Source organism: Panthera tigris, chromosome D1 (genome assembly GCF_018350195.1).
Source record: "Panthera tigris isolate Pti1 chromosome D1, P.tigris_Pti1_mat1.1, whole genome shotgun sequence".
NCBI lineage: Eukaryota > Metazoa > Chordata > Mammalia > Carnivora > Felidae > Panthera > Panthera tigris.
The window spans coordinates 8,474,281-8,500,040 of NC_056669.1; the positions used below are offsets into that span (position 1 = coordinate 8,474,281).

The 25,760-nt window shown below is 44.0% G+C and overlaps 1 protein-coding gene across 3 annotated transcripts in view; it reads left to right on the plus strand.

The window, feature by feature from the left end:
- The first annotated feature begins 819 nt into the window (after positions 1 to 819).
- Positions 820 to 25,760, plus strand: part of ZC3H12C (zinc finger CCCH-type containing 12C) — an 82,315-nt gene continuing 57,374 nt past the window's right edge. The window contains exon 1 of one of the 3 annotated variants that reach the window (XM_042957859.1): positions 820 to 879. In XM_042957859.1, the coding sequence (XP_042813793.1) occupies positions 856 to 879 (24 nt within the window). In that variant the 5' untranslated portion in view covers positions 820 to 855. Of the gene's footprint in view, positions 880 to 1,031; positions 1,107 to 1,432; positions 1,599 to 25,760 lie in introns of those variants that run through there. The other 2 variants (XM_042957860.1, XM_042957858.1) reach the window with 2 other exon arrangements.

Genomic DNA, 25,760 nt, shown 5'->3' on the forward strand with positions numbered 1-25,760 from the left:
GGTTTAACCTCGATTTTGACACACTGCCATTTCCAATAAGGCCAGTTTCCTTGCCGAAAGAAGTCCTTCCCCTGGGTGAAATCCCAACAGCTTCATTTGTGTAAGTTCCCTTATTGGTCTTGCTAACGCGGGTGTGGTTTTTCCTCGTTACAGAATTATTGATAATAAGCAGAGGAGCACGGGCAACTCGCCCTAAGTAGGCAGCCTGTCGGTTCCCCTGCCCGCCCAGGGAATGAATGGGCCGCCTTATTGCTGCGAGGACGAGGTGTCGCCGAGCAGAGAGGCGCCCTCGCGGACGGGGCTGGGGGGGCGGGCCGGGAGAGGAGGCCAGGACCCCCGGGCCGGGCCGGGGGAGGGCAGGGGTGCGAGGGGAGGAGGCCAGGCTGGCTCGGTGGAGCCCGACAGGTTCCAGTGGCTCCCCTCACCCCTCTCCACGCCTCCCGGGTTTTCCCCTTGGCTCGGGGTTTCCTGTTTCAGTTCTCGGTGATCTCCAGCAGCAGGTGCTGGTTTGCCAACCTCGGCTCCAGAGGAGGCGAAGGAGAAGGAAAAGAGGGAAGGGGAGGAGGAAGCGGCGCGGCGGCGGCGGCTGCTGCGGCTGCGGCTGCGGGCGGGCGGGCGGCCGAGGAGCGAGGCGGCAGGCGGGAGAGCCGGCTTCGCTCTCGCCCGCGGAGCAGCGGCGCGGGCGGCGGGCGAGCCGAGGCCCCGGCGCGCGGCCGGCCGGCCGGGCGGGCGGCATGGGGGAGCCTCCCGCTCGCCCCGCGCCCTAGCGGCGGCCGCGGCGGCCCAGGGCGGAGGCGAGAGGCGGCCGGCCGCCGGAGGGCCCCGGGGCCGCCCCGGCTTCCAGGGCATGTCGTGATGGCCTCGGAGAAGAGACCGCAAGTAGGTTGAGCAACAATTCTGCGTGCGCGCGCGGCCGGGGCGCGAGTTGTGCAAGCCCGGGGGAGGGGGCGCCGGGGCCGCGGTCCGCGGGGAGGGAGAGAGCGAGGGCGCGCGGGCGGGCGCGGCTCGGCGCGGGGAGGGCCGGGGCCGGCCGCCGTCGCTTGCGGGCCCCGCCGCCGGCGCGCCGCTTCCTCGCGGCGTCGGCCATGCCGGGCTGCGGCCGCCAGGTTTGTCCCCCCGGCGGCGGGGGAGGGGGCGGACAGCGGCCGGAGGGGCCCTGCGGGAGCCGCGCGAGGGGAGGGCGGCGCGCCGGGAGGCCGCGCCCGGGCGCCGGGCGGAGAGGCCGGAGCGGCGGCGCCGGGCGAGCTCCAGGCCCGGGCGGGTCTGCCCGCCCCCTCCCCCCCCCCCCCCGCCGGAGGACGGGGAGTGCGGCGGGGAGGGGGTGGGGGGGGGCCGGACTGAGCGCCCGCGGCTCCCGCAAGCTCGGGTGGGGCCGAGCGGAGAGCCCGGCCCGCCGTCCCCGCGGCCGGAGCCGTCCTCGCCGGCACCTCGGGCCGGGTGAGGCCGGAGACCCGGGCCCCGCGGCCTAGGGCAGCGGTCCACTCCCGCCCGCCCGCCGCGGGGCTCGGCCGCCGAAGATGGAGGCGAGCCCGGGCGCTCCGGACGGAAACGGACCCACGGCGCTGCCCCTGCGGCTCTGGGCGCCGCGCGCTCGCGGGGTGAGGCATCCCCCGGCACCTCGGATCCAGCCCCAGCCCTTAGCTTTCGTGACGCGGCCCCGGCGGAAACCCCTCCGGCGTCCCCGTCCCTCCTGCGCCCCGCGCCCCTCACCCCTCGGCCCCGGGGCGCACCCCGGTTTTCACCTCGCGTTCATTTTAGACGGGCCGCTGCTCCCCACCTTCAACCCCCGACACAGCCCTGTTCCACGTCGAACTCGGAGAAAGGATCCCCGCTTTCCTTCCCTAAACTGCCTCCCCTTTCACCCCTTCAACCCGTTCAGAAGCAGCCTGAGCTTCCAAGTACCGATTACTCTAACTGGGAGTCTTGCCATTTGGGTAACCGTTAACAATACTGGTTTGTGCTCCGTGCTTTGTGATAAAGAGATGAAATCTGAATCCAGATTTAGTCAAAGTTTTCCTATTGGTTGCAAGGCTGGGTTGGAGTATCCCCCAGGCCGGTGAGACGCTTATTGATTCAGATTTTTTTCTTTTCCTTCTTTTCTTTCCTTTTTTTAACCATCTTGGAATAGTTACAGAGACACTTGGGCTAGTATATTTAGAAATTTGGTAAAATTCATCAATTCTTGACTCATTTCCTCGTTGAGTTTTTCCAGTGCATCTTCTAAACGGGAAACAGTGGATATGCCTCAAACACTTTTTGGGCTTTCCAAGAACCACAAGAAGTCAGCAATACAGCGTTCTATCCATATCTATCTCTATAGATAGATAGAGGTATCTATAGAGATAGATATGTATTTAAGTCTAAATATGTTTAGGTTGTAGAAGTTTGTTTAGGTTGTAAAAGGTATGACTTACATGTATTTAAACACTCACATTTAAGTTAATTTTAATGGCAGTTTCTTCATCTTGGTGTTACCGGACTATAAACATAGCTTCGCCAAATATTTGTAAAATTATCTTACTATCTTACCTCTCTGTTCACCTGTTTGCTTCCAAGTGGGCGTTCTTATTTTACGTTATCTATACCTGTCTCTTTGAAGATACCCTTAAATATCGGAATGATCTAGTAACTGAAATCTAGAATTTGAAACGTTTTGAAATCTAGAATCCAAAACGTTTTGAGTTTGAGTATTTTTACTTAAAGAGTGGGTTTTACTTTCCAAGTACTGTAAAATTCAACCTCAGGCATCTGGCCATCACTAAAGTACTGGAACATTACAAAGTAAAATAAACTTTTTAACCAAACGACAACAGAAAGGCCGTTGAATTTAAATCTCCCTTTGATAATGAACATCTAATGAAACTAGTTGATTAACAGTGGAAAATATTAAAGAATAGGAAACAGAAGCGTGGAATGTTTGTATTGTTGATGGGAGTTTTTATTAGTCACTTCCTTTTATTAAGTATTTGTTGTAATTACCAGACTAATAAAAATAACCTATTTTATATTACTGGCTTCTCCGGGAGCTAGGTTTCACGGGTTATATCTGCCAAATTGGACCCCAGGTGCTTCATGGAAATTCTATTTTTGAAGTATTTTCCTCATTCTGCACCTGAGTTACCTTGTCTTCATTCTAGCAGACCACAATGGTTTTTACATTAATTTTAATTACTGTAACAGCCGTAAAAGTGTTGCTATCATTTTATAGCTTTCAATTCCTTTTCTGTACCCTCTTGTAAGTTTTTATACTCTTTCTGGGCTTTTCACTGTTTTTTGTGCGTAAATTTAGAAGAATTCTCTCATTCTGATGGGATAGCGATTTTAAAGAAACAAACATAAGATATTAAGTAGATTTTTTTTTTAATCCTGTTAGTGTTAGAATGTAGGATTGTAAACCAGTCTCCAGTTACTGCTCCCTGGGCACCAGTAAACTTTTATTCGCTCAGCAGATAATTAATTTAGTGTTGATCTAGGTGCTGTATAAGGCCCCTGACCTCTAGAAGAAGAGAGATTAGGAACAGCTAGAACATGGTGCTGGATGAAATGGACTAAGGGGGACAAACGAAGAATAGGAAATGCAGGTATTGTAGTGGGAAAAGCTGTTGGCCAGGTCTCCAAAGTAAGATTCAAGTAGTGCGGGATAAGAGTCCTTTCCAAGCGAATACTGTGAGGCAAGGAAGGCAGGGCGTGGATGGGCCAATAGGAGCAGTGAGTGGCAAACACAGTTTCCGGGTATAGCTTTTACTGGACAGAGCAATAGTAAATAAGGTCAGTGAATAACAAAAAAGTGTATTAAGTCAGGTTTCCAAATGCAAACCAAAGTGAAACCAAATTTAGAATCCTGAGATGCTGGGGTTTGATCTCCAGTCTACCAAACGTCATAAGAAATCTTGTGTCTCAGAGGTGCCCACATGCCTCGTGGACTTACGACGTCTGAAATACCCTGATTTTTACAAAACTTGAATTTTAAGGTCCACCAGAAGACCTGTTATATTTGCTGCTGTTCACAGTTTGGAGAGATGATGAACAATTGAATTTTTTTTTTTTATGTATTTCATCCCAGAATATATCTCCAGTGTCTTGGGGAAGAGACTTTATAGGGTAATTGAGCAATTTAAATGACGTGGCCTGGGAAATGTGCGCCCTGTCTGTCACATCTGGTGCTTTATGGCGTAAAGGTAGCTTTCAGATCTGTGATCTGGAGACACCAGTTCTCCATCCTTGCTGTGGTTTTTGTAGCTGACATAACAGCTGTTATGTATTGTGTGCCGATGTGCCCGACCCCATGCTTACACACTGCTCTTCTGGTCCTCATTCTATAGATGAGGAAACCCAGACACAGCGTTCAAATAGCTTCGAGTCACACGGGTAGAAAGTTGCAGAAGGGAGCCGGAACCTTTGCTGCCTGACTCTGAAACCCATGCCCTTAACCCTTGGGCAGTTCTGTCTCCCTGTGATTCTGTTTTTACTTTGTTCCCTAAGACGTGTCATCGTGTGTACATATGTAGACACACATCGTTTGAAAATTAAGAGATGCATGATCATTAGCACTGATGGGTCTGGAAGATGAGAAGACATACACTAACTTACTCTCTGCCAAGTACTCCCGGGTCTGGACAATATGAAATCCCGTCTGGCCGAAATAGTTTGGAGGCAAGGACCATGTCTTTTCAGCAGATTGCTTAGGGTCCCTAAGAAGACAAACCTGAAGACAGTTTTAGTCTGACATGGGGAACATTTCAACAGAAATGTAGTCCCAGCAGAAGGAGCATCTTTTGGCAGAAACCACAAAGGTTTTTATGAGTAGTGAATTTTACTGACGTTTACAACACTTTTTTCTGGCTATAGTAACGTCACATGCTTCCTGGTAAAAGACTCAGAAAATGTAGACAAATGTAAACAATTTTTTAAACCTCTATGACCCAGAGCTTGCTAAAAACACTACGACGCATTTCCCTCTTTAACTTTGCTGTGTACCAGCAAAGGATTGTTTTACTTCGTTAAAATGAAAATGGAAAAATAATCCCCCCGTAAAGCCTAGTGTATGTGGTTTTACATCACAACACTGACAGTAATTCTTAGGCTCAGTGAACTAGCCCACAAGCAGATGTCTGAAAAGTCAAAGTGTTCTGCCTTCAAGGTAATTACCCACTCCTTAAGGGTGGATAGGGAATAAGCAGAAAATCCCAAGGTTGTCCTGTTTGCCTGGAACATTATCTTTTCTTCGGCTCCTGGCTCACTGTCGAGGCCTCTGCTTAGATCTCATTTGGTTTGCTTTGTTGTATTTTTAAGGCTGATGACAGTAGGTAACACTTAATTGTGCCAATCATCGTTCCAGGTGCTGTCCGTGTATGTTATACTGCACTGCCCTTGAAAAAGTATTTATGGCCTCTTTTTCTTTCCTCCCCTGATGAAGAAAACAAACCACAATGTGGTAAAATAACTTACAGAGGTCTCACAGTTAATAATGGCAGAGCCAGGGTTCCAGGTTGGTCAGGTTTACAACCCCCTGCTTTAAACAAACATTAAGGGTTCTGTAACCTAATGTGTGTTAATAAATTTGGTAATGTGAGATTTAAACAATGTGATGGAATCCTCTTTCTTAGAAGTTTGGTTCTAAAAAGCTTGGTTTCTAAAAAGTTTGGTTCTAAAAGTCTTTTTCTTGTGCAGGTAGAATGATAGAGCTTTGCCCCCCACCTTCCCATCCCCAGGTAGCATACACTAAGGATTTTCTCAGGGTATTCAAAGTATTTCAAACATTTTCTTGCTAAGAACATGTCATTTAATCCTTATTCTGTGTGAGTTACACATGTTTTCCCCCCAATATTTTAATATCATTATGCTTTAGCTGAACATCCCAATGAAATGTTTTCTGCACCTGGGTCCTTAGGAGTCATAGGAGTTATGCTCAAACACAACAAACTTTAAGGTTTTTGATGGCCAGAAAGCTTTCCAGAAAAGTTGAATGGATACGTATACCTGGTAGCAGAGAGAGAGAGAGAGGAGAGAGAAAGAGATTTGATTTCATCATGTTTGAATGCACTATGGACTTTTTGGGGCGCCTGGGTGGCTCCAGTGTCCATCTTCGGCTCAGGTCATGATCTCACTGTTGGTGAGTTCGAGCCCTGCATCAGAGTCTGTGCTGACAGCTCAGAGCCTGGAGCCTGCTTCGGATTCTGTCTCCCTCTCTCTCTACCCCTCCCCTGCTCACACTCTGTGTGTGTGTGTGTGTGTGTGTGTGTGTGTGTGTGTGTGTGTGCACTCCCTTGTCTCTCAAAAATAAATAAACATTAAAAAAAATTTTTTTAATAAAATTTTTGACAGTTTGCTAGATGAGCATTGATACCTAATTTTAATGCTGGCTTTTTTTTTCGACTTCTATTTTAAATTGTTTAAGTACTACAAGTTGGTTAAGAAAAAGCAAAGAGAGAATGAAAGCCACCTGGAATCTCCTTACCCAGAAATAACTAATGTAAATATTTGGATAAATCCTCTATTATTCCCGTAGGTATACTTTACAGAGTTTTTACTTGGGTTTTTAAGTAGAAACACAAGCATTCCATAATCTCCCAGTTTTGGGCAAAATTATTTGCTTGCTCCCCTGTGTTTTCAAAATATTACATATTCCTCCCTAATCTTTGAATATTTGTCTATGTTTAACTGTTTACTTCTTTCTTTTCTGCTTTTTGCACCTCTACTCTTCATCTGCAAACAGAAAATACTACCTAGAGCATAGATTTGTCATAACGATATACTGATAATACAAAATGTTGATAACAGTACCTTATATGTGCATATGATTTTTTTTATCTTGTTTTAGGTTCCCTGAGGGCTAGGACTCTGTGGTCTACATTGTTCTAACCCAACTCTTATACAACGCTTGGCACCTAGTAGATATTTCATGAATGTGTTGTTATTGAAGGGCCACATAGCACTTAAAATGAACCTGCTAATGTGGGTGGGATGAACAAAAGCCTGTGGATGGTGAAGAGATGGTCACAATAATTGATTCAGAGCAAATAAGAGAATTGGTGCCCAAACTGTAAAAATTAACTTAGAATGAATGATGAGATTTCTTGAGGGGCCATACAGGTTTGCCTTCTAAGAATATAATTAACCTTATCTACCCCACTTAGCAGGGGAAGGATATTATAAAACTGATTTGTGTAAAACGTTTATTCTTAAAGTCTTCGAAGAGCGAAATGTTTAAACTGTTCTAAGTGGAAGATTTTGTATGCAGACATGATAGTTTTCTACCTTCAAATAATATGCAGCTTATAATTTCACTTACTGTGAAATCTAATAATAGCTAACATTTATTGGGCACTAACTCTGTGCCAGGCACCGGTATTAAGCACTTTACTTACATTATCTGATTTAGTTTCACACAGTTCTGTTAGGTTTATACTGTGGTTGTTTTGCCTATCTGCTAGGTGATGGAACTGATGTCCAGAGATGCTTATTAACTTGGCCAAGGTTATCGAGATTTCTGGTTTATTCTAAACTAAATGGCAATACTTGTTCATGCCTTTGTTTGTTTTTTTTTAAATGGCGGGGGCAGCAGGACCTCATGATGTATACTGATTTATATCAGTGAATTCTTTGGTCTTCTTGATGTTATCTGTTCCTTGCTGACACTGTCCCTCCCTCCCTCCCACTAAGCCGGGTTGGACAACTGAAGGCTTATGCTGCAGAGAAAGCAGGTGGGACCTCAGAATTGCATCTCAGCTCTGCCCTTCCCAGACCATGACCTTAGGCAAGCCTCAGTTTCCCTTTGACTTTTCTCGGCCATCGGACACTGTGTACTTCTCAGAGTTGTTTTTACTGAATCAAGATCATGAGCACAGAAGTGTGCCAGGCGCTCAGGATTATTAGAAAATGCTTTAGCTGTATCCGTTGATTTGATTGGACAGAGATTTGGTTTGTTTTTCTGTCTCCTTATTCACAGGCTCTTAATCATGTCCTGAGTGGTTGGGATTCCCAGGTAGGAAAAGCCTGTAAAATCGAGTTTGCCGTTACTGCTTTTAATATATCAGTTTGTATTATAGATTTTCCAAAGGGCTTTCAAATCTATTACTTCATGTTTTTTAGGGTGAAGCTAAAATTAGTTTTTGTTCTTTGTTCTTCGTCATCTGTCCTCATTTACTATTCAAAATTATGTGGGTTTATTTTATCCTTATTCTGTGACTTAGTCTGTTTCACATCTTGGCTTTTACTTTCTAGCTCATTTTTACTGTGTGCTTACAGGGAACAAGTTCCTCATGCAATTGAGGCTTTCTGCTTGTTGACTTAGACATTTTTGTTCTACCTTTGAATTGTCATTTTTGTTAATTGCCTCACTGATGTGGCCATCTTCTATATTAGATACCTTCTGGAATTTTGCTATAATTTTAAATGGTTAGTACAGACTTAAAAGGCTTAAAACGTGCAGTAAATTATCTATGTTGATAAAGCAAGTATTCCTGTTTTTGCTAAGAGAGAAAAGTACCTTAAGTAGCATAAAAGTCATGGGCATAAAAGTATGTTAAAATTGGCAATAGAGTGCATAGGAAGAAACACTCTGAGGTAGCGGAAATATTTCCTAAACTGCATTTCTATTATTTTGATACTTCACTTTATCTTTTAAAATTAAATTTTGAGTTTGCTTAACACCTTCACTTTATCACATTTTTAGAATACAGAAAAAAAATCTAAAATGGTGCTGAAAATCATCTGTGATTCTCACCCAGAGATCATTTTGGTATCAGTGTTGCCATTTTTAAACTTTTAGCCCATATAAACACATTGCTTGTGTTGAGAGAGACAGAGAGAGAGAGAGCTAGCGGGGTAGGGGCGGAGAGCGAGGGAGACGCAGAGTCCGAAGCAGGCTCCAGGCTCTGAGCTGTCAGCACAGAGCCCGACACGGGGCTCGAACCCACGGACCGCGAGATCATGACCTGAGCCAAAGTCAGGTGCTGAACCAACTGAGCCACCCAGGCGCCCCTGATTCTGTTCTGTACAAATTCCTAGATGTGTCGTGAAAATGGCACCATTTTATATTCTTACTGGCGGCGTGTCTGTCCATTCTTTGTACCTGTTACTATTTCCCCACATAGCCTAGCTTTGCTCACTTGAGAGAGAAGAATGGGCATGATGGTGTTAAGCAGCTCATTCTCTGGAGGCAGAGGGACTGAGTTTGAATTCCTTTTCTGACACTCACTGGCTATGTGATCTTGAACAATTTTTTTATTTCCCAAAGCCTCAGTTTTTGGGTTTTTTTCCCTGTAAAATTGTGACAGCAGTACCTACACTCATGGTACTGTCCTCTAATAGTGTGGTTGTGGAGATTAACAGATGATGTGTATTGAAGCGTACGTCCTTGAGAGATTTTAGCTGTCGTTGTTTATTATAAATGAGATTTCCCATCACTATATTTTATACTTTGGTATGCCTATATTTTATACCTAGTCGTAGCTGGTATAAAGGAAAAATTACTCATTTTTAAATAACCATCTAGCTACCTTCCTGAACTCTTTTCTGCGTACTCTTAAATTGTAGGACTTAGTTCCAGCACCTTTTCAGTCTGAGTCTCTTGGTTTTTCAGAATAGGTAATGGTGATACAATAATAACAATTTTTTTCAATACTTCAATTCTGCTTTTTCTTCTTACATTGTGTTGGTTGAATTTAGACAACAGTGTTGATGAATAGTAGTCATTTGTTGATGACTTGGGCTTATTTCTGATTTTAATGTGACGTCTTCTCTGGTATTTCACTTACTAAATGTCAGTGGCTGTTGCTTTCATAGATAGGTAGGAATATATACACATATTCCTGCAAATAACCATAAAAGTCAAATGTGAGAAACTTGAAAATAGATTTATATGTTATGGGAGGATTCTCTTAAGTTACTAAATCCTTAAGTATCTACTAGGCACATCTTCAAAAATATATTTTCAGTGTTTAATTCACATTCTCTTCTTTTTTTATTGAACATGCAATCAATTTAAATATATCTTCAATTTCAATAAGTTCGAAATATCACTGCTTTCGATCCGTGTCTCATTGATACGCCCTTCAAGACCTACTCTTGTTTTCACTATTGTCCATTGTTGTATCATATGTGTAGAATAGTCGTAAGAGTAAATGAAACAGTTTTGTCCCTGGAATAGAACCTTTTATTCAAATGAAGTCTCAGGATTAGGGGCCCAGCGTCCTCGTTATTGAGCCTCTGAGGCCTCTTTTAGAACACTACTTGAAAACTTCTTCCCCTCCGGAAAGATTCAAGTAATTTCTAAATCCCCCAAACTGACAGTGCCACTAAACTGACATTTTCAGAAGTTAGCAGGAGAACTACCTCGTGATCTCATGAGGTTTTATTAGATTTTATACTGAAGTCCTAACTTAGCATGTTTACAGAGATGATTAAGTATGGCAATATGTGCTACAATGAAAATACGGTATTCACAAATCTAGGCAGTATCTTTCTATCATGAGGTTACTGAAATTTTGGTCCTTGAGTCTCTTCTTTTTTCTACGTTCTTCCATGTATCCATCATTACGGTTTAAAACCCCGTCAATATGCCAGGGATGACCAACTTTATCTCTCTCTTATGCAGCTGCCTTGACACAGCTCCCTTTGGATAGCTATTGGTATCTGAAATGAAAATCATCTACAACAATTTCTATCCTTCCAAATCTGTCTCTTTCCAAGCCTTCCCCGCTTGAGTGTCCTTCATTACCTTCTTCTCAGCTGCTCAAACCAAAAATCTACCAAGCCCTTGATTGCCCAGGTCCCTCCTTCCTCTTCCACAACCAAGCCAGCGCATGAGCCTTTAATCCATACACGTAAGGAATTGGGTTAACAAGGTTGTTCAATATTAGAAATATCTATTATCATAGAATAAAGTCTACCCGGGTAATGTGTGTTGTGACAGTTTGAATATGCTATGCAATTCACTTTATATGTAGAACTTCTATGGATGGAAGTAAGATTATGCATATATTTGGTTAGTTTCTGTGCTATTTTTGTTAGGTTTTGTCAACAGCATTATATTAGACTTTTAAACCAGTCACATGCTCTCCATGGTCTCCAGCTGGATGTTTTGAGGTTTTGCTAGAACACACCCATAGAACCTGTAGGCTCAGCAGCCTTCACCAGGAATGGAGTCGAGGGTATAAATCTTTCACAAGGTTGTATTACTTCCATGGTTATTGACACTCGTAACCTTTTCTTAAGTCAGCTTTAATGATGGATTCTTAATTGATTGGCGTGAAGATTTCTGGGAAGAATCCTTTCCATCTCCGTGAACATGACGTGTGTAACATTCCCTATCTGCAGAACTCCCCACCTCTTGGTCACAGTTTCAGGGGGGTTGTCATTCATTCGTGCATTCAGAACCACTCCTCCTTGACCGGTTCTGCTTTTTCCTTTTTACTTCCTAATTTCTTTGTGCTTTTAATTTTATTCCTTTGTTCCACTTTATTTGGTTCGCTTGCTCATTTTAACCTTTCCAGTTTAAATTTTTAATTCCTTTATTTCTTGTCTTCTATTAAAAACAATTAATTTTTCTTTGAGTTTCATTCTGGCCACATCCCATAGGTTATAATTTTTTTTTTTATTTCTTTAACAGAGTTATTTGGAAGAAACTTCTAATTTATAGATCGGTGGTTTTTAAAACCTGTTTTTGGCACTCTGCTGCTAACTCCTGTCTGTGTATCATGGTCAGAGTGTACTTCCATTGTCTAGGTTTGGGTTTTTACTAAATGCCTTGAAGAAGGTAGGCTAGTGTCCACGGCTGTCTGTATCTTAACTTTGAAGTCAGGCAGCCTGTGGCGAATTACTCTGTGAGTACTTGAGATAAGGATCATTGTTACCATCATTGTTATGGCTTAAATACGAATACACCTGGGAGGTTAATGCCCTCATCATCATTTAAGGCCTGTGGATAAGAGAAGTAAATCTAACATTTTGGATTTGGGGGCTTTCTGTCATCTGTGTGTCTTAACTTCCAAAATAAGCTGTTTTCACAGTTGGTTTTAAAAGTGTTTGAGTTGCTTAAGTGGAGCTCCTCTCCTCCTAGATCTCCACACTTCTTGGCCCTGGTACTGTGCCTTCCTTTGTGCTTTCTAGGATGTTCTGGGGGTAGGAGCTGAGCGAGCACCTGTGGCTTCTCCATGGTCCTCCCTGTGCTCTTCACTGATTTAATGGTATGACAGGGAGCGTCTTCCGAATCCTCCCCACTGCCCCTCTCAAGACTGTAAAGCTTTGGAAATAAAAATGAACTGTTCTTTCCTGACCTGTGTATGGATGGCTGGATAAACTGGCCAAGAGGAATGGCAGAAATTTTTCACATTCTTGAAGGTGGGGAGGGGTGGCAATTCTGGTGGCTCCTGTGAGAAAATTAACAAATTACTCTGTTTCTGAAGGAGAACCAACTGCTTCAAATTGCTGCCTTTTTATTTCCCAGTAAGCTCCCTGCTGTCCAGTGTGCGCTGAGGTCGTCTGCTTGCATTCGGGGGAGAGCTGCTGATTGGTCCCCACACGTCTGCGCTCTTCCCCTTTGGGAGAAAGATCGCGAGCTGGGAACCAGAGCCTGCTAATGTCTGTACCCCGTCCACAGATGACACAGATTTTCTGTACCGAGACAGACCCTAGACTCAGAGTGCAGGTAGCCGTTTAAAGTATGATTTTGGAGAAACACCAGGAATCCGCTTCTTAGGAGAAATCTCGCAGAATTGATGCTGCGACTTTGGTCGAGGGAGGCAGTTTTCCTGCTGGCCTGGGCGGTGGGCAAGCACGTGCCAGGCTGGCAGCTGCAGCTCGGCCTGGAGACCACCCCGTGCCGCGAGAGCACCTGAGGGAAGCCGGGGCAGGTGGAGAAAGCACTTTGGAGCTCCTGGGTGACAGCCAGCAGCCAGAATGCCAGTTTGGCAAGTGTGCTGCTGGGTGCTGAGTGTTGGGCCCGAACGCTCCTGCGAATAACAGGTAGATCAGCAGTGTTTATTACCCACCTTGGTAGCAAATGAGCGCTTAGATTCTTTGTGCATTTCAGTAGATTGGGTACCTCTTCGATGATCAGCACCTAATCCAAGCAGGACAGTTCAACGTGGATTCACGTTTGATCCAAATAATTTTTCTTGTCACCGTGTGCTAGCCTCGGACTCGATTTTGTGTGTATTATCTCTACAGAAATAATCCAAACTGGAAGACAAGATAAAAAGATGAGTTACTTATTTTAGAAATACTAGTTCAAAAGACTGATTAATTTGTACACTTGCCAAATCTTTGCTTCCCAGTAAAGTAGCTTTTTGTTTACCAAACCAAATGGGTTAGGAGTCTCTTGGAAGAGTGAGGAACGGGATAAGCTGACCCTGCCCTCCCTGCACCCTCCGTTCTCTGTGCACATGCGTGCACACGCGAGCAGGGAGGAGGTGAGGTGCAGGGGCAGGGTAGGGGGGCTGAGGACCCACAGTGTGCTCATGCTGTCACGTTTCACCGGCTTTCATCAGCTTCCCCATCTAAGTAGTCATTTGCTCTAATGAGCTGTCCTTTCACCCCGTCCTCCAGAATCCTTCTCACTTAGATGTGTGATGACTTCTTGAATTACACAAGCCTCCCAGCGCCCCCAGTGGTCTGTCTTTGGGAGTTGGGGGTTTGGGTGGGGGAGGGACTGAAGCAGCAACATAGGGAGTCTGTAGGCGCAGCATTAAGCCCCAGGTGTGGTGAGGGCTGCTCAAGAAGGTGGAAGATGTGTTAGAAAAGGAGGCAGGAGAGCAACAAAAAACAAGCCCCTGCTCCTGAGTTTCTTGCCGGGAGAGGCTTTTTCTCTCTCGCCCCCTGGCAGTCCTGGCCCCCTTGGTCGCACAGAAGCAGGGACAGCCTGAGAGTTGGGGTAACGTTAACAGGCTTGTTGTTGTTCTCATTCACTCACACACAGATGTGCGCACCCTTTCTCTCTCTGCCCCACTGACTCCATTCTCCTGCCTTGCACTTCTTAAAGAGGAGAAACCTCATCCTTCTCCAACACGCCCCCCACAGTCTCTTTCTGCGTCTTATGCCTTGCCTGCCGCCAAACTTCTCAAAAGGATACATGTGCTGTCCTTTCCTCTTCACACACTCTGTGGCTGGGAGTTGTAACCTGTGGCCTGCGGTTCCCCGGGGGACCCATGGGCAGAACACGGCCTTTTGTCATGTTGGGCAGGAGGAAGTTTACATCTTTGTGTTCCTAGACCTCCTATGTTCCTGATATTCAGCGGTTCCCATGATGGTGAATGTAAGCAATAAACCCGGTATCAAGAACAGCCTGCCTGACTTTGTCACCCGTAGAAATTGCAAACGTGTCCCTCTCTGTTTCAGTTGAGGTAGATTCTCTGAAATGCCTTTTTCACTGTTAGCTGCAAAATCTCGGTCCGTGGCAGGTCTGCTGCTGCATCTTGTTCTTTGGGATGTATGTTTTTATTTTACGTATTGACCAGCACTTCTTTGAAAAGCGATCTGTAGACTTCATTAGCCCGCGAAGGGGAGGTCTGGCACACTCGGAAAAAGCATCTGCCGTCCACCCCTCTCTCCGTCGCCCTGGAGTAGCTCCCTGCGAGGCCGCTAACCGCCTTAACCCAGTGTCCTCAGCCTTTTTGCAGGGGATGTGTGTCATTTGCTGCCCTCGATTTTTTAATATTTTACTTCTTCTTGGTCTAGACCCATTGGCTCTAATTGAGATAATATATCCTGTTTGTTTCTTTTCTTTTTTCCTGTGTAGCTTTAGATACCTGTCACCATTTGCTTGGCCTATTATAATACCTTCCTGACACGTCGTCTTTGAGTTTCTTTTACCCCCCTGAAAACCAATGCAGCTGGAGTGATCCTAAAATGTAGTTAGAAACACATCATTCCCATTGTCAGAAACCTTCAGGGGCTCCCCATTACCTTTCTAAATTGTGGGAAGAAATAGACCAGTCCCTTTTAAAAATTTTTAATTCCCATATAGTTAACATGCCATGTAGTATTCATTTCAGGTGTAGAATATAGTGATGATTCAACACTTCCATACATCACCCAGTGCTTGTCACAAGTGCCTCCTTAATCCCCTTCACATATCCCCCCCCCATACACCCCCATCTACCTCCAATCTGGTAATCATCAGTTTGTTATCTGTAGTTAAGAGTCTTTTGCTTGGTTTGTCTCTTATTTTTCCTTTGTTCATTTGTTTTGTTTCTTTTTTTTAATTAAAAAAAAATTTTTAATGTTTATTTTTTGACAGAGAGAATGAGCAGGGGAGGGGCAGAGAGAGAGAGGGAGACACAGAATCTGAAGCAGGCTCCAGGCGCTGAGCTGTCGGCCCAGAGCCCGATGCAGGGCTCAAACCCATTGGCTATGAGATCATGACCTGAGCTGAAGTCAGACACTCGGGCAACTGAACCACCCAGACACCCCCATTTGTTTTGTTTCTTAAATTCCACATATGAGTGACGTCACATGGTATTGGTCTTTCTCTGACTAACTTATTTTGCTTAGTATTTTACTCTCCAGTTCCATCCATGTTGTTGCAAATGGCTAGATATTCTTTTTCATGACTGATACTCCATTGTGTGTGTGTGTGTGTGTGTGTGTGTGTGTGTGTGTGTGTGTGTGAGAGAGAGAGAGAGAGAGAAAGAGAGAGAGGGAGACATATTTATTCGTCAGTAAGTGGACACTTGGGCTCTTTCCATTTTGGGGGGGCGGTGGGGAAATACCCACTAATGAAATTCGTGGGTCATAGGGTAGCTCTGCTTTTAACTTTTTGAAGAACCTCCATTTGTTTTCCATGATGGTTTCCCACCATCAGTACGTGAGGGTTCCTTTTTCTCCACATCCTCGTCAACATTTGCTGTTTCGTATGTTTTTCATTTTAGCCATTCTGACAGGTGTGAGGTCATATCTCACTGTGGTTTTGATTTGTATTTCCCTGTCGATTAGTGATGTTGAGCATCTTTTCATATGTCCGTTGGCCATCTGGATGTCTTATTTGATTTGGAGAAATACCTGTCCAGGTCTTCTGCCCACTTTTTAAATTGGATTATTTGGTTTCTGGATATTGAGTTGTGTAAGTTCTTCACATATTTTGGATACTAACCCTTTATCAGATAAGTCATTTGCAAATATCTTCTCCCATTCTGAAGGTTGCCTTTTAGTTTTGCTTCCTTCACTGTGTAGAAGCTTTTTATTTTAATCTTGTCCCTATAGTTTACTTTTACTTTTATTTCCCTTGACTGAGGAGATACATGTAGGAAAATGTTGCTATGGCCCACGTCATAGACATTACTGCCTGTATTCCCTACCATCATCACTGTTTAAAAAATAAAAAACCTTCAATAGTTTCCCAGTACCAAAGTTGAAACTCTAGTATGGCCTCTTTCTAGCCTCTTCTACGGCAGTAGAATTAATCAAACAGCAGTATTAATCACACAGTGTTCTGCATATTTTATTAGCTGTCACATCTCTGGGCCTTCGATCCTGTTCTCTGGGCAAAAATCCCTTCTCCTCCCACCTTACCTTGCTCACCACCTTCCCCCCAGCCACAGACACATACACCATAGTCTGGGTGGGACTGACATCACCATCTGTCTGTACTCCCCTCTCAGAACCTTCTCAAATCATAGCCAATGTCCTTGTCTCTTGTACCCTTATGTGTTAATAGCATTAATTTTGACATACCCTCTACTACACAGATGGTCATTTATCGGGTTTCCCTAGTACAGCTTTATATCCCTTAGGGAGCACTTGTATCCATGTTTATATCGTCTCTCATCTTCGCTCAGCATTATCCCTTTGTCACAGCAGGTTTTAAATACACACTTGTTGAGTGAGCACGTGGACCCCTGGAACCCAGATTTAAGCTCTCATGCAGTGTGGTTGGGTGCTCACGGACGATGCTAGTTCCCGCCTTTCATCAGAGCATTACTTCTTAAATGTATAAATGAAATGTGATCAGCTACCTAACTTCTATAAAAATGCCCTAAGAACCGAGGTACGCCATAATTAATGATGTTACTATCGATAAAATCCGTCATAGGAATTCTTTCTTTTCATAAAAGATTTTGTTCAATAGCAATTATTTAAGGGAAAAATTATCACAGCTTTAATTGTTCAATAGTTAATAACTTCTAGGTCTTAGGAGAAAGCTAACTCTGAAAAGTGAAGCAGTTTATTACTTTAGGAAAGTTCTGTGGAACTTTTAGGAAATTAAAATGTTAATGAAATTATGAGAGAGGTGGGAGGGGATCGCCTTGTCTAGAGCCATTTATTTCACAGCCCACCATCTAAATTGTTAAACTGAAGGAAATGCTTTCTTATTTTCTACAAGAAAAAAAAAAAATCCTTGTTTGTTTTCAGGTGCCTCTCATTACTTTCTTCTAATTATGCTTCCATTTTCTCCTTCATCCGTTTACTCCTGCCCACCTTCATGCCAGTGTTTTTCTTCTGAATCACTGGCTCCCAACCACCTTTATCATCATGTTCCCTTTTGGCTTTCCCTCAGCATCTTGTAATTATTTTCACTGGCCGAGATATCATGACCCTTCAATCTTCAGCTTTTCTTACAAAAAGTTTGGGTATGTTTGGTTTTTCCAAACTAAATGTTTGGAACTAAACCAAACCAAGTGTATTAACTCATTTAATCTGTATAACAACCCTGTGCTGTTGGTGGTATTGTCCCCATTTTCTGGTTAATGAAACTGAGAGCAATTAAATAACTTGTCCACGTTACTCAGTTGTTGGAAGAGGGCATGGTATGGTGTTGGTTTTTATATTCATAAATTAAGAGGTCAGCCTCTTTTTCTTTGGACCCTATGCTGGAACAAACTCTGCCCTGGAATTTATAGTCAAGGTTCAGGGACGTGGTTCAGAATAGCACTAAACCAGATCTGTAGAAATAGTGGTTCCTCTATCGGAAAGCATGGCCCACCCAGTCTAGTCAGGCACTCTCTGGTACACTGACCGTATCCCTTTGCTAACAGCAAAATTGTGCCCAAATATGGCAAAGCAAATACATTAAGGAAAGTGACAACACAATCTTATTATTGATACAAAAATTCTTGGGGAAATGTAAGCATATATAATCCACAAAATGTAATTGTGTTTCTATATTAGACAATCTATTAATATAATTCATAATGTTAGTAAGCCAAAGAAAACAGTATGATCACTTTAACATATTAATGCAATCCACATTCCTGATTTTTTTCCCCGTATCTTTCATGTAGGAGGCAAATGTATTTCTATAAGTGATTTTTCAAAGGCTCTATATAGCGTGATGTGTATATGTATAGTTGCATATAAGCAAAGAATTGCATATAGCTCACACTTGCTGAATGCTTACTATGTGCCTGACACCATTCCAAGTGTTCTATATTAGCTCATTTAAATTTCAGAGCAACCATATCACATCTTTTTTTTTCTATTGAGAAAAATGGGGCCTGGCGTGGTAAATAAGCTCAAGGTGAGGTATGTATGTGTTGTATATCTGTATGTGTGAACACCACCTAGCCGGCAGTCCATATATGCTTAATAATAAGCTCCCAGAGGCATTCCCATCAGTATAGGGAAAAACACAAAATAGCCATTGTTATCTAATAATACAGTGTAATTAGACAAAAGGATGGAGTAAGAGATCTAAACATTGGTAAGAAAGAGGCCATGTGATAATTTTACGTTATTGTATGTATCTGGAAATCCCCAGAGCCTCAGGGAGACACTGATGGAAACATGCGGAGTTCACGGAGGTACCTAGTTCACTGAAGTTTTATGTGAATAATATTTTAGACACCAACAATAACTAGTCAGTAAATATAATGACAGAAGAAAAAAACCTTCATTCATAGCAGCAAGAACAAAAGCAAAACATTTTAAGACAAGCTTAGTAAGAAGTTTGTCTTTTGTGAAGAAATCAATTTTTTTTTTTTTGCTGAGGTATAATTTACAGTCAATATCGTATGAATATTAGGTGTACATCATAGTATGTTCATACATTACAAGATGATCCCCATGAAAAGTGTCATTACCAACTGTCGCCATACAAAGTTATTACAGTATTCTTGACTCCACTCCCCAGGCTGTGGATTACATCCCCGTGGCTCATTTATTTTGTAATTGGAAGTTTGTACCGCTTAATCCCTTTTTTTTTGCCCCTCCCCTGCCCCACCCCTGCCCCTCGTAACCACCAGTTTGTTTCCTGTATCTCTGCATTTATTTCTGTTTTGTTCATTTGTTTTGTTTTTTAGATTTCATATATAAGTGAAATTCCATGGTATATTTCTTTTTCTGAATTATTTCACTTAATCTCTCTAGGTCCATCCACGTTGTTGCAAATGACAAGATCGCATTTCTTTTTATGGCTGAGTGATATGTGTGTGTACCAGATCATTCTTGATTCAACAGTTCAACAAATCAGCAGTACTTTTTAAGCAAGTCCTACTATAGCACAGTCTCCCTCCAGTTACCAACAGCTTTTTGATTAAAATCTGTCAAAACAGTTCTAAAGTATCTGCATGTACATGTAAAAATAGCCAAGAAGAGAATAAGAAAATGAGAAAAAAATGTAATTGGGGCACCTGGGTGGCTCAGTTGGTTAAGCGCCTGACTCTTGATCTCAGCTCAGGTCTTGATCTCAGGGTCGTGAGTTCAAGCCCCGCATTGGGCTCTGTGCTGGGCGTGAAGCCTGCTTAAAAATGTAATGATGGAAGACTTGCACATTCAGGGTCCCCAATATACTATCAGTCTACAGTCTTAATATATGGTATAGGCACAGAAATAGAAAAAAATCAATGGAACAGAATTGACAGTAAGTAAGCCCAAGTTTACAGGACATTAGTATAAAATAGGGTCCTATCATTCCCGTCTCAGATGAAAAGCCAAGGCCTTAGTGTGACCTCCAGTCTTGCTTCTCACCGTAGGGTCAGTGGGCCAACAGCCATGGCCTCAGCTGTGAGCTTGTTAGGATGCAGTATCTCAGACCCCAGCCCAGACTTCCTCAGTCACAGTCTTGAAGAGGTTCATGGTGCAAATGCTGTGTAAAGTCTGTGAGGCACTGCCTTTTAGAGCTCCACTTGACCTGGCTTCTTATGTGGGTCCCTTTCCGTCCTCATCTTCTCAGTCCTCCCCCTGCTCACTTGCCACCCGTCCTGCTGGCCATGTTGCTGTTCCGTAAACACACACTCCTGTCAGGCTTTTGTACTAAATCTTCCCTCTTCCTGTGCACATTTTCTTTGCTGTCTGTGCAAATATCACCTTAGCAGAGAAGCCTTCCCTGACTGAAAGTTTCTTTGTAGCCTTTTCCATCGCCTGACACTTATGTATGGTATATATTCTCTCCCTGTCCCCCAGCCACACTACACAGTAAGCCTGGGGAGAGAAGGGGGCTTCCTTCATTCCTACTATCTCCCCAGCACCTGCACCTCAGAGGTGCTCAATTACTGAGTGAAACTGGCATTAAAAATACCAGTCCTAAAGGTTCTGAGGAGAGGGAGAAGTTACACTCAGCGCTTGTTTTTCATTGTACTTTTGTAAAGTTGCTGCAAGTCCTGAACCATTGCTCCTAGAGGAAATAGAGGAGTAAGTTCCTGTGAGCCTCCAGTCAAAATGCTTCCATGGACCAATCAACACATAAACCTGTGGCCAGTGTGTTGCTGTTTAAAGACTTTTTTAAAAAATGTTTTAACATTCACTTTTGAGAGACACAGTATGAGTGAGAGAGGGGCAGAGAGAGAGGGAGACCCAGAATCAGAAGGAGCTCCATCCGGGCTCTGAGCTGTCAGCACAGAGCCTGACGTGGGGCTCATAGTCCCAGAGCACAAGATCATGACCTGAGCTGAAGTCGGATGCTCAACCAACTGAGCCACCCAGGCGCCCCGTAAAGACTTGTTATTTCATATATAGTGTTGGTTCGTTCACCCACACCAACCCCACGGCCAGCAGCGCTTGAGGTCGGGCCTACCTGGGGCGCGTGCTTTATATGCAAGGCCTTCCTGCGCTTCAGGACACTGGACAGCGCTTGAGCGCCAGGCTGGAGAGCCATTTAAACTGCAGATCCAACAAAAAGCACAAGATGCAGAAGACCCAGCAGTAAATAGTACTTTTCAGAAGCCGTGTTGACAGTAGGAGAGCTTGAAGGAAGAGGCACAGCCTCACTAAGTTCAGCCTCAGCTGGAATGTGCCTCAGGCAACTCCGATTTTCCACCTCTCCTCACACAGGCCCGCCAAACGGCTTTGAACGAGTATGAATTTGGAGGGAACAAATATTTCTTTACCAGGAGGCAGATTTGCAAACACAGAATCTGCCAGTAACGAGGACCACCTGTACATCAGTCTTTCAATAAATATGTATTGTGTTTCTCTGTGCTCTGCTCCTGGAATGATCTACCGCTCAAACATTTATCAAGTCCTGGCCATAGGCCAGGCCCTGTGCAAAACTCAAGTCCTCCAAAGATAAATTTAACTGTGTTCCAGGAAAGGTTTCTGCAGATTTGGGGCTTAGCTGAATCTTCAGTAGTAATGGGTAGGATTTTAACACGTGAAGCTGTGAAGAAAAGGTGTTTTAGAAGAAAAAACCTGTAAGTCACTAGCCATTTTAAACTTGGGTACCCATTAGACGCACCTGGGCTATCGCCAGTTCAAAATAAATAAACAACTAAACCTCTCTAGGCATGAGATTCTGGCATCCATATGTTTTAAAACTCCCCAGATGGTTCTAGTGTGCAACCAAATTGAAAGAATCATTGCTTTAAATACTCATGTTTGGGAAGAATATAGGTTATGTGACAGGAAGATCAAATCAATCTGGAAAAGGAATTTTGGCCCAGGTATTGAAATGCTATCAGTTCTTTATTGCATATGTCTTGAGTGCCTGTTGTATGTGGAGCACTTGGCGGGGTACGGGGGATCCATCAGCAAGACCCCAGGAGTCCCTGCCATGCTAGAGTTGACAGACGCTGTTGGCAGCTGTTGAGGGTGATTCACATTCTAAATTTAACTTCTTATAGTATATGGTGATTGGTATGGAGGAGTTTTGTCAGGGAGGCTCAGAAATCCAAATTTAGTATCTAAATGATTACATCTCTCTCTTATGGAATAGAACTCTGTAGAGAAAAATGTTATGAACTCCTGTGCCGATTTCACTCGGCAGCGTCTAACACAACCGTTCGGTTGGCTAGCCTCTCCGTCTTGTTCAGTTTCTTGAATACCAGGACAGTTGGCTGAAGTGAGTAGTGCAGTACTTGGAAGTCACTGGCGTGAGGGCCTTACAGGGCCCTAGCTCCAGCATTTCATTTTCCCGTCCTTGAAGAATTGGTATGTCAGGAACTATTTCTATCATGACTATTAATGAGAATTTCGATGGAATTCTTAATAAAGAACTTTGGTTGGGTCATAGTTGGTTTGTAGTTACTTTTGTGTCATTTTCTGCATCCCATGCTTTTCTCTCTCCAGTTCCTTTCTACTCCGTTCACTCTTACACACTCTTCTGGGCCATTCGTAAGATCAGACCTTATGACAGAGCTTTCTTTTAATTCTGTCTGATAGTTATTCTTTATAGCCTGACTCTGTCAGTCTCACTTTTCAACAATGCTCTTGACCTAGCGGTGTTTGAATTAGTTTGCTGCGTGGAATTATTTAACACCTAAAGAACCAGACCCATGTCCGTCCTCCCCTGGGATGCACAGGCTGCAGGTACCATGTTGTACATGAACGAGTACACAGTGGGTGGAGCGGGGGTAACGGCAGAGACAGTGGCCCATAGGGGCCCCCACAGCATCAGGAGAGAACAGTTCTGACTAGGCTTTGATAATGAGGTTGCAAATATTGTCATTACTGTAAGAGGTAAGGTGTCATCAGGTTGTCCTAATTCGGAGAATGTCTTACCTGTATTTTATATAAAATTACACACTTTGGGTCAGCCTTTCTTGGGAGTTTCAGTTATATTTAATGTAATTGTGTATTTTAATATGGATGATATCAGATGATTTCTACCTCTTTTAAAATCATTTGTGGTCTTTTATGCCCATGAATTTTCTCTCCCTTTACTCCCTTTTACATTAGCCGCTTTAGGAACCTGTGACGTGAGCATTCAGGATGTCATTTGTATTCACTGAGCTTTTCTAAAATTCCTTGTTCCTTGATTATTTACAAGTTTGATAAGAATTGAAGATCATCTTCTTAAAGTTTTTTTTTCTATTCATCTTTGAGAGAGAGCAAGAGAGCGTGCGAGTGGGGGAGGGGCAGAGAGAGGGAGACCCAGAATCCGAAGCAGGCTTCAGGCTCTCAGCTGTCAGTACAGAGCCCTATACAGGGCTCAAACTCACAAACCGTGAGATCATGACCTGAGCCGAAGTCGGACACCTAACCGAGTAAGGCACCCAGGCATCCCGAAGAGCATCTTTTTAAAGACTTACTGCTTAATGAATTTTCAAAAATACCGAATAAGAAGTTAATACTGGGAAATAATTGAAGCCTTACACTGTGGAGTATGTTGTCACTTAAAATGACTGCAGAAAAATTTTTGCTTTTAGTCTACAGGGAAGAAATAACTGTTTTTTGTGTATTTGCTATTTGTCTCTGAACCCTGTTAGTGATGTAGCACTGAAAGATTGTCAGACCCTTAGAATTTTGATATTGAGGGACATTATCTTCCCTCTTTTAAAAAAAATTTTAACATTCATTTTTGAGAGAGAGAGAGAGAGAGAGAGAGAGAGAGAGACAGAGCATGAGGGAGGGAGGGGCAGAGAGCAGGAGACACAGAATCCAAAGCAGGCTTCAGGCTCCTAGCTGTCAGCACAGAGCCTGACAAGGGGCTCGGACCCACAAACTGCAAGATCACGACCTGAGCCGAAGTTAGAAGGTTAACTGACTGAGCCGCTCAGGCGCCCCTTATCTTCCCTCTTATTACAGGACTTTTTCTTCTGTAGAACTTTTTTTTTTTAAGTTTATTCTGAGAGCGAGCATGCCCGTGCATATGGGAGGGAGAGGCAGAGAGACAGAGAATCCCAAGTACAGGGCTCAGTCTCATAAACCGTGAGATCATGACCTGTGCCGAAATCAAGAGTCAGATGCTTAACCAACTGTGCCACCCAGGTGTCGCAGAATTGTTTCTTTTTTTAAAAAAACTTTCCCATTATATGTGTTTTAACAGTAGTCTGATCAGAGTTAATTTACCTAAGTCTGCTTACCATTTTTGTTCCCCTTAATAGCTCTTGATAGCAAAAGCTTTTGTTGAGTGTGGTTTGAGGGGGTGTTTTTCCTGCCTTAGTTCTGAACCAAGTGAGAAATAGACAGAGGAGCCAGACAGATGGACATCAAAATAGCCTTTTTTTTGGTGGAGCCATGGCAGAGCCCAGCTTGGAGGGCTTGATAACCTTGAACGTCCAGACTAGAAAGCTTTAACCACCCAGTCTTGGGCAGTGCTGGGGAGCAAGGCAGCCGTGTACTCTCTGTCCGTGGGCAGATGCCCAGGGGAAAAGGGCAGAGGAAGGGGCCAGGCTTTGCTTGCAAAATTCTTCTTCCCAGACTCCCCCACCAGATCAGTCCTCCTCCAGTGAGGAGGCAGAGGCCAGATGGAGTGCTGTACCCAGGGAGGCCACTGTAGTTGGGAAGTTGAAGCCAGAGCAGGAGACGCCAGGAAAAGACCTCTCATCACAGAGAGGCTGATGTGCCCTCAAGCCACCGCTGCCTTGGATGTTGACAGCAGCCTCAGTGGCAGAACCAGGGCTGCAGGAACACTGCAAAGAGCTGAGGGCTCTTGGAGAAGCTCACCCTGTCATGAAAGAGAAATAAAACTCGCCCACGAGCACTTTCGTTCACATGCTGGTACCTGATTGATTTTGCTTCATTCTCTTACCCTGTGTGTGTAGATTAGGTTTTTGTAGGTTGTTTCTTAGTTTAATTCTCAAAAATTAGAGAAGAGTTTTGGCTGAAATTTTAACCTTTGAACCTTTGGGAGACAGTTGGGAAAATGTGACATGGTAATTTCACTTCCATGGTGTTACTGTTAGGATCAAGGAAGATCGTGTACTTTGGGAAACAAATCCACATTAGGGGGAAGGTACTGGGAAGCGGGCTTGTATCACCAGTGATAAAGAGAATTGATTTCCAGACATCAGCATCAGAGCCCACGTGTTCACATTCAGACTTGAGCAAACAAGGTCCTAACATTAGACACCCCCTTGGCATTGACAGATTTCAGCGTGCTCCCCAAATTACAAATGACACCTGCCTTGTTTTTTCCTGTCTTAGCCGCAGGCCTGCTCAGCCCTGGTTTGCGACGCCCCCGGAGAGAGCCCAGTGCAGCTGTTTGTATTGGCTTTGGGGTGGGGCGTGGCGTGGCGGGCGGGGGTGGGGGTGGGGGGTGGTGGGCAAGTGGACCAGGCAGGGCCTATGACTAAGAAAGCCAGACGGGCTTTTCACCTACAGATGTTTTAATGTGCTTAACATTATCCAATACTAGCAACCAAGATAGTCTAAATACCCCAGCAGGATCTGATTAGCTTTTTCAGATCACTGCCTTTATTTGCTGTTTGCAAAAAAGCTTAATCCAGTGCTAGAGATCAGGCTCCCTGCTGAGCCCTTGGGTAGTTTTCTCTCATTCTTTGTGTTCACAGTGGCAGGAATTAGTGAGAAGATTCCTCCTCCTCCTCCTGAATTAAAGCTATAAAGTAGTAACTATAGTAGCAGGGGATAAAGAGAAGAAAGGAAACCCAGGGGAAAAGAGAGGACTTTCTATTCATACTAAAGAGTTTCCTTTTTATACACACAAAAAA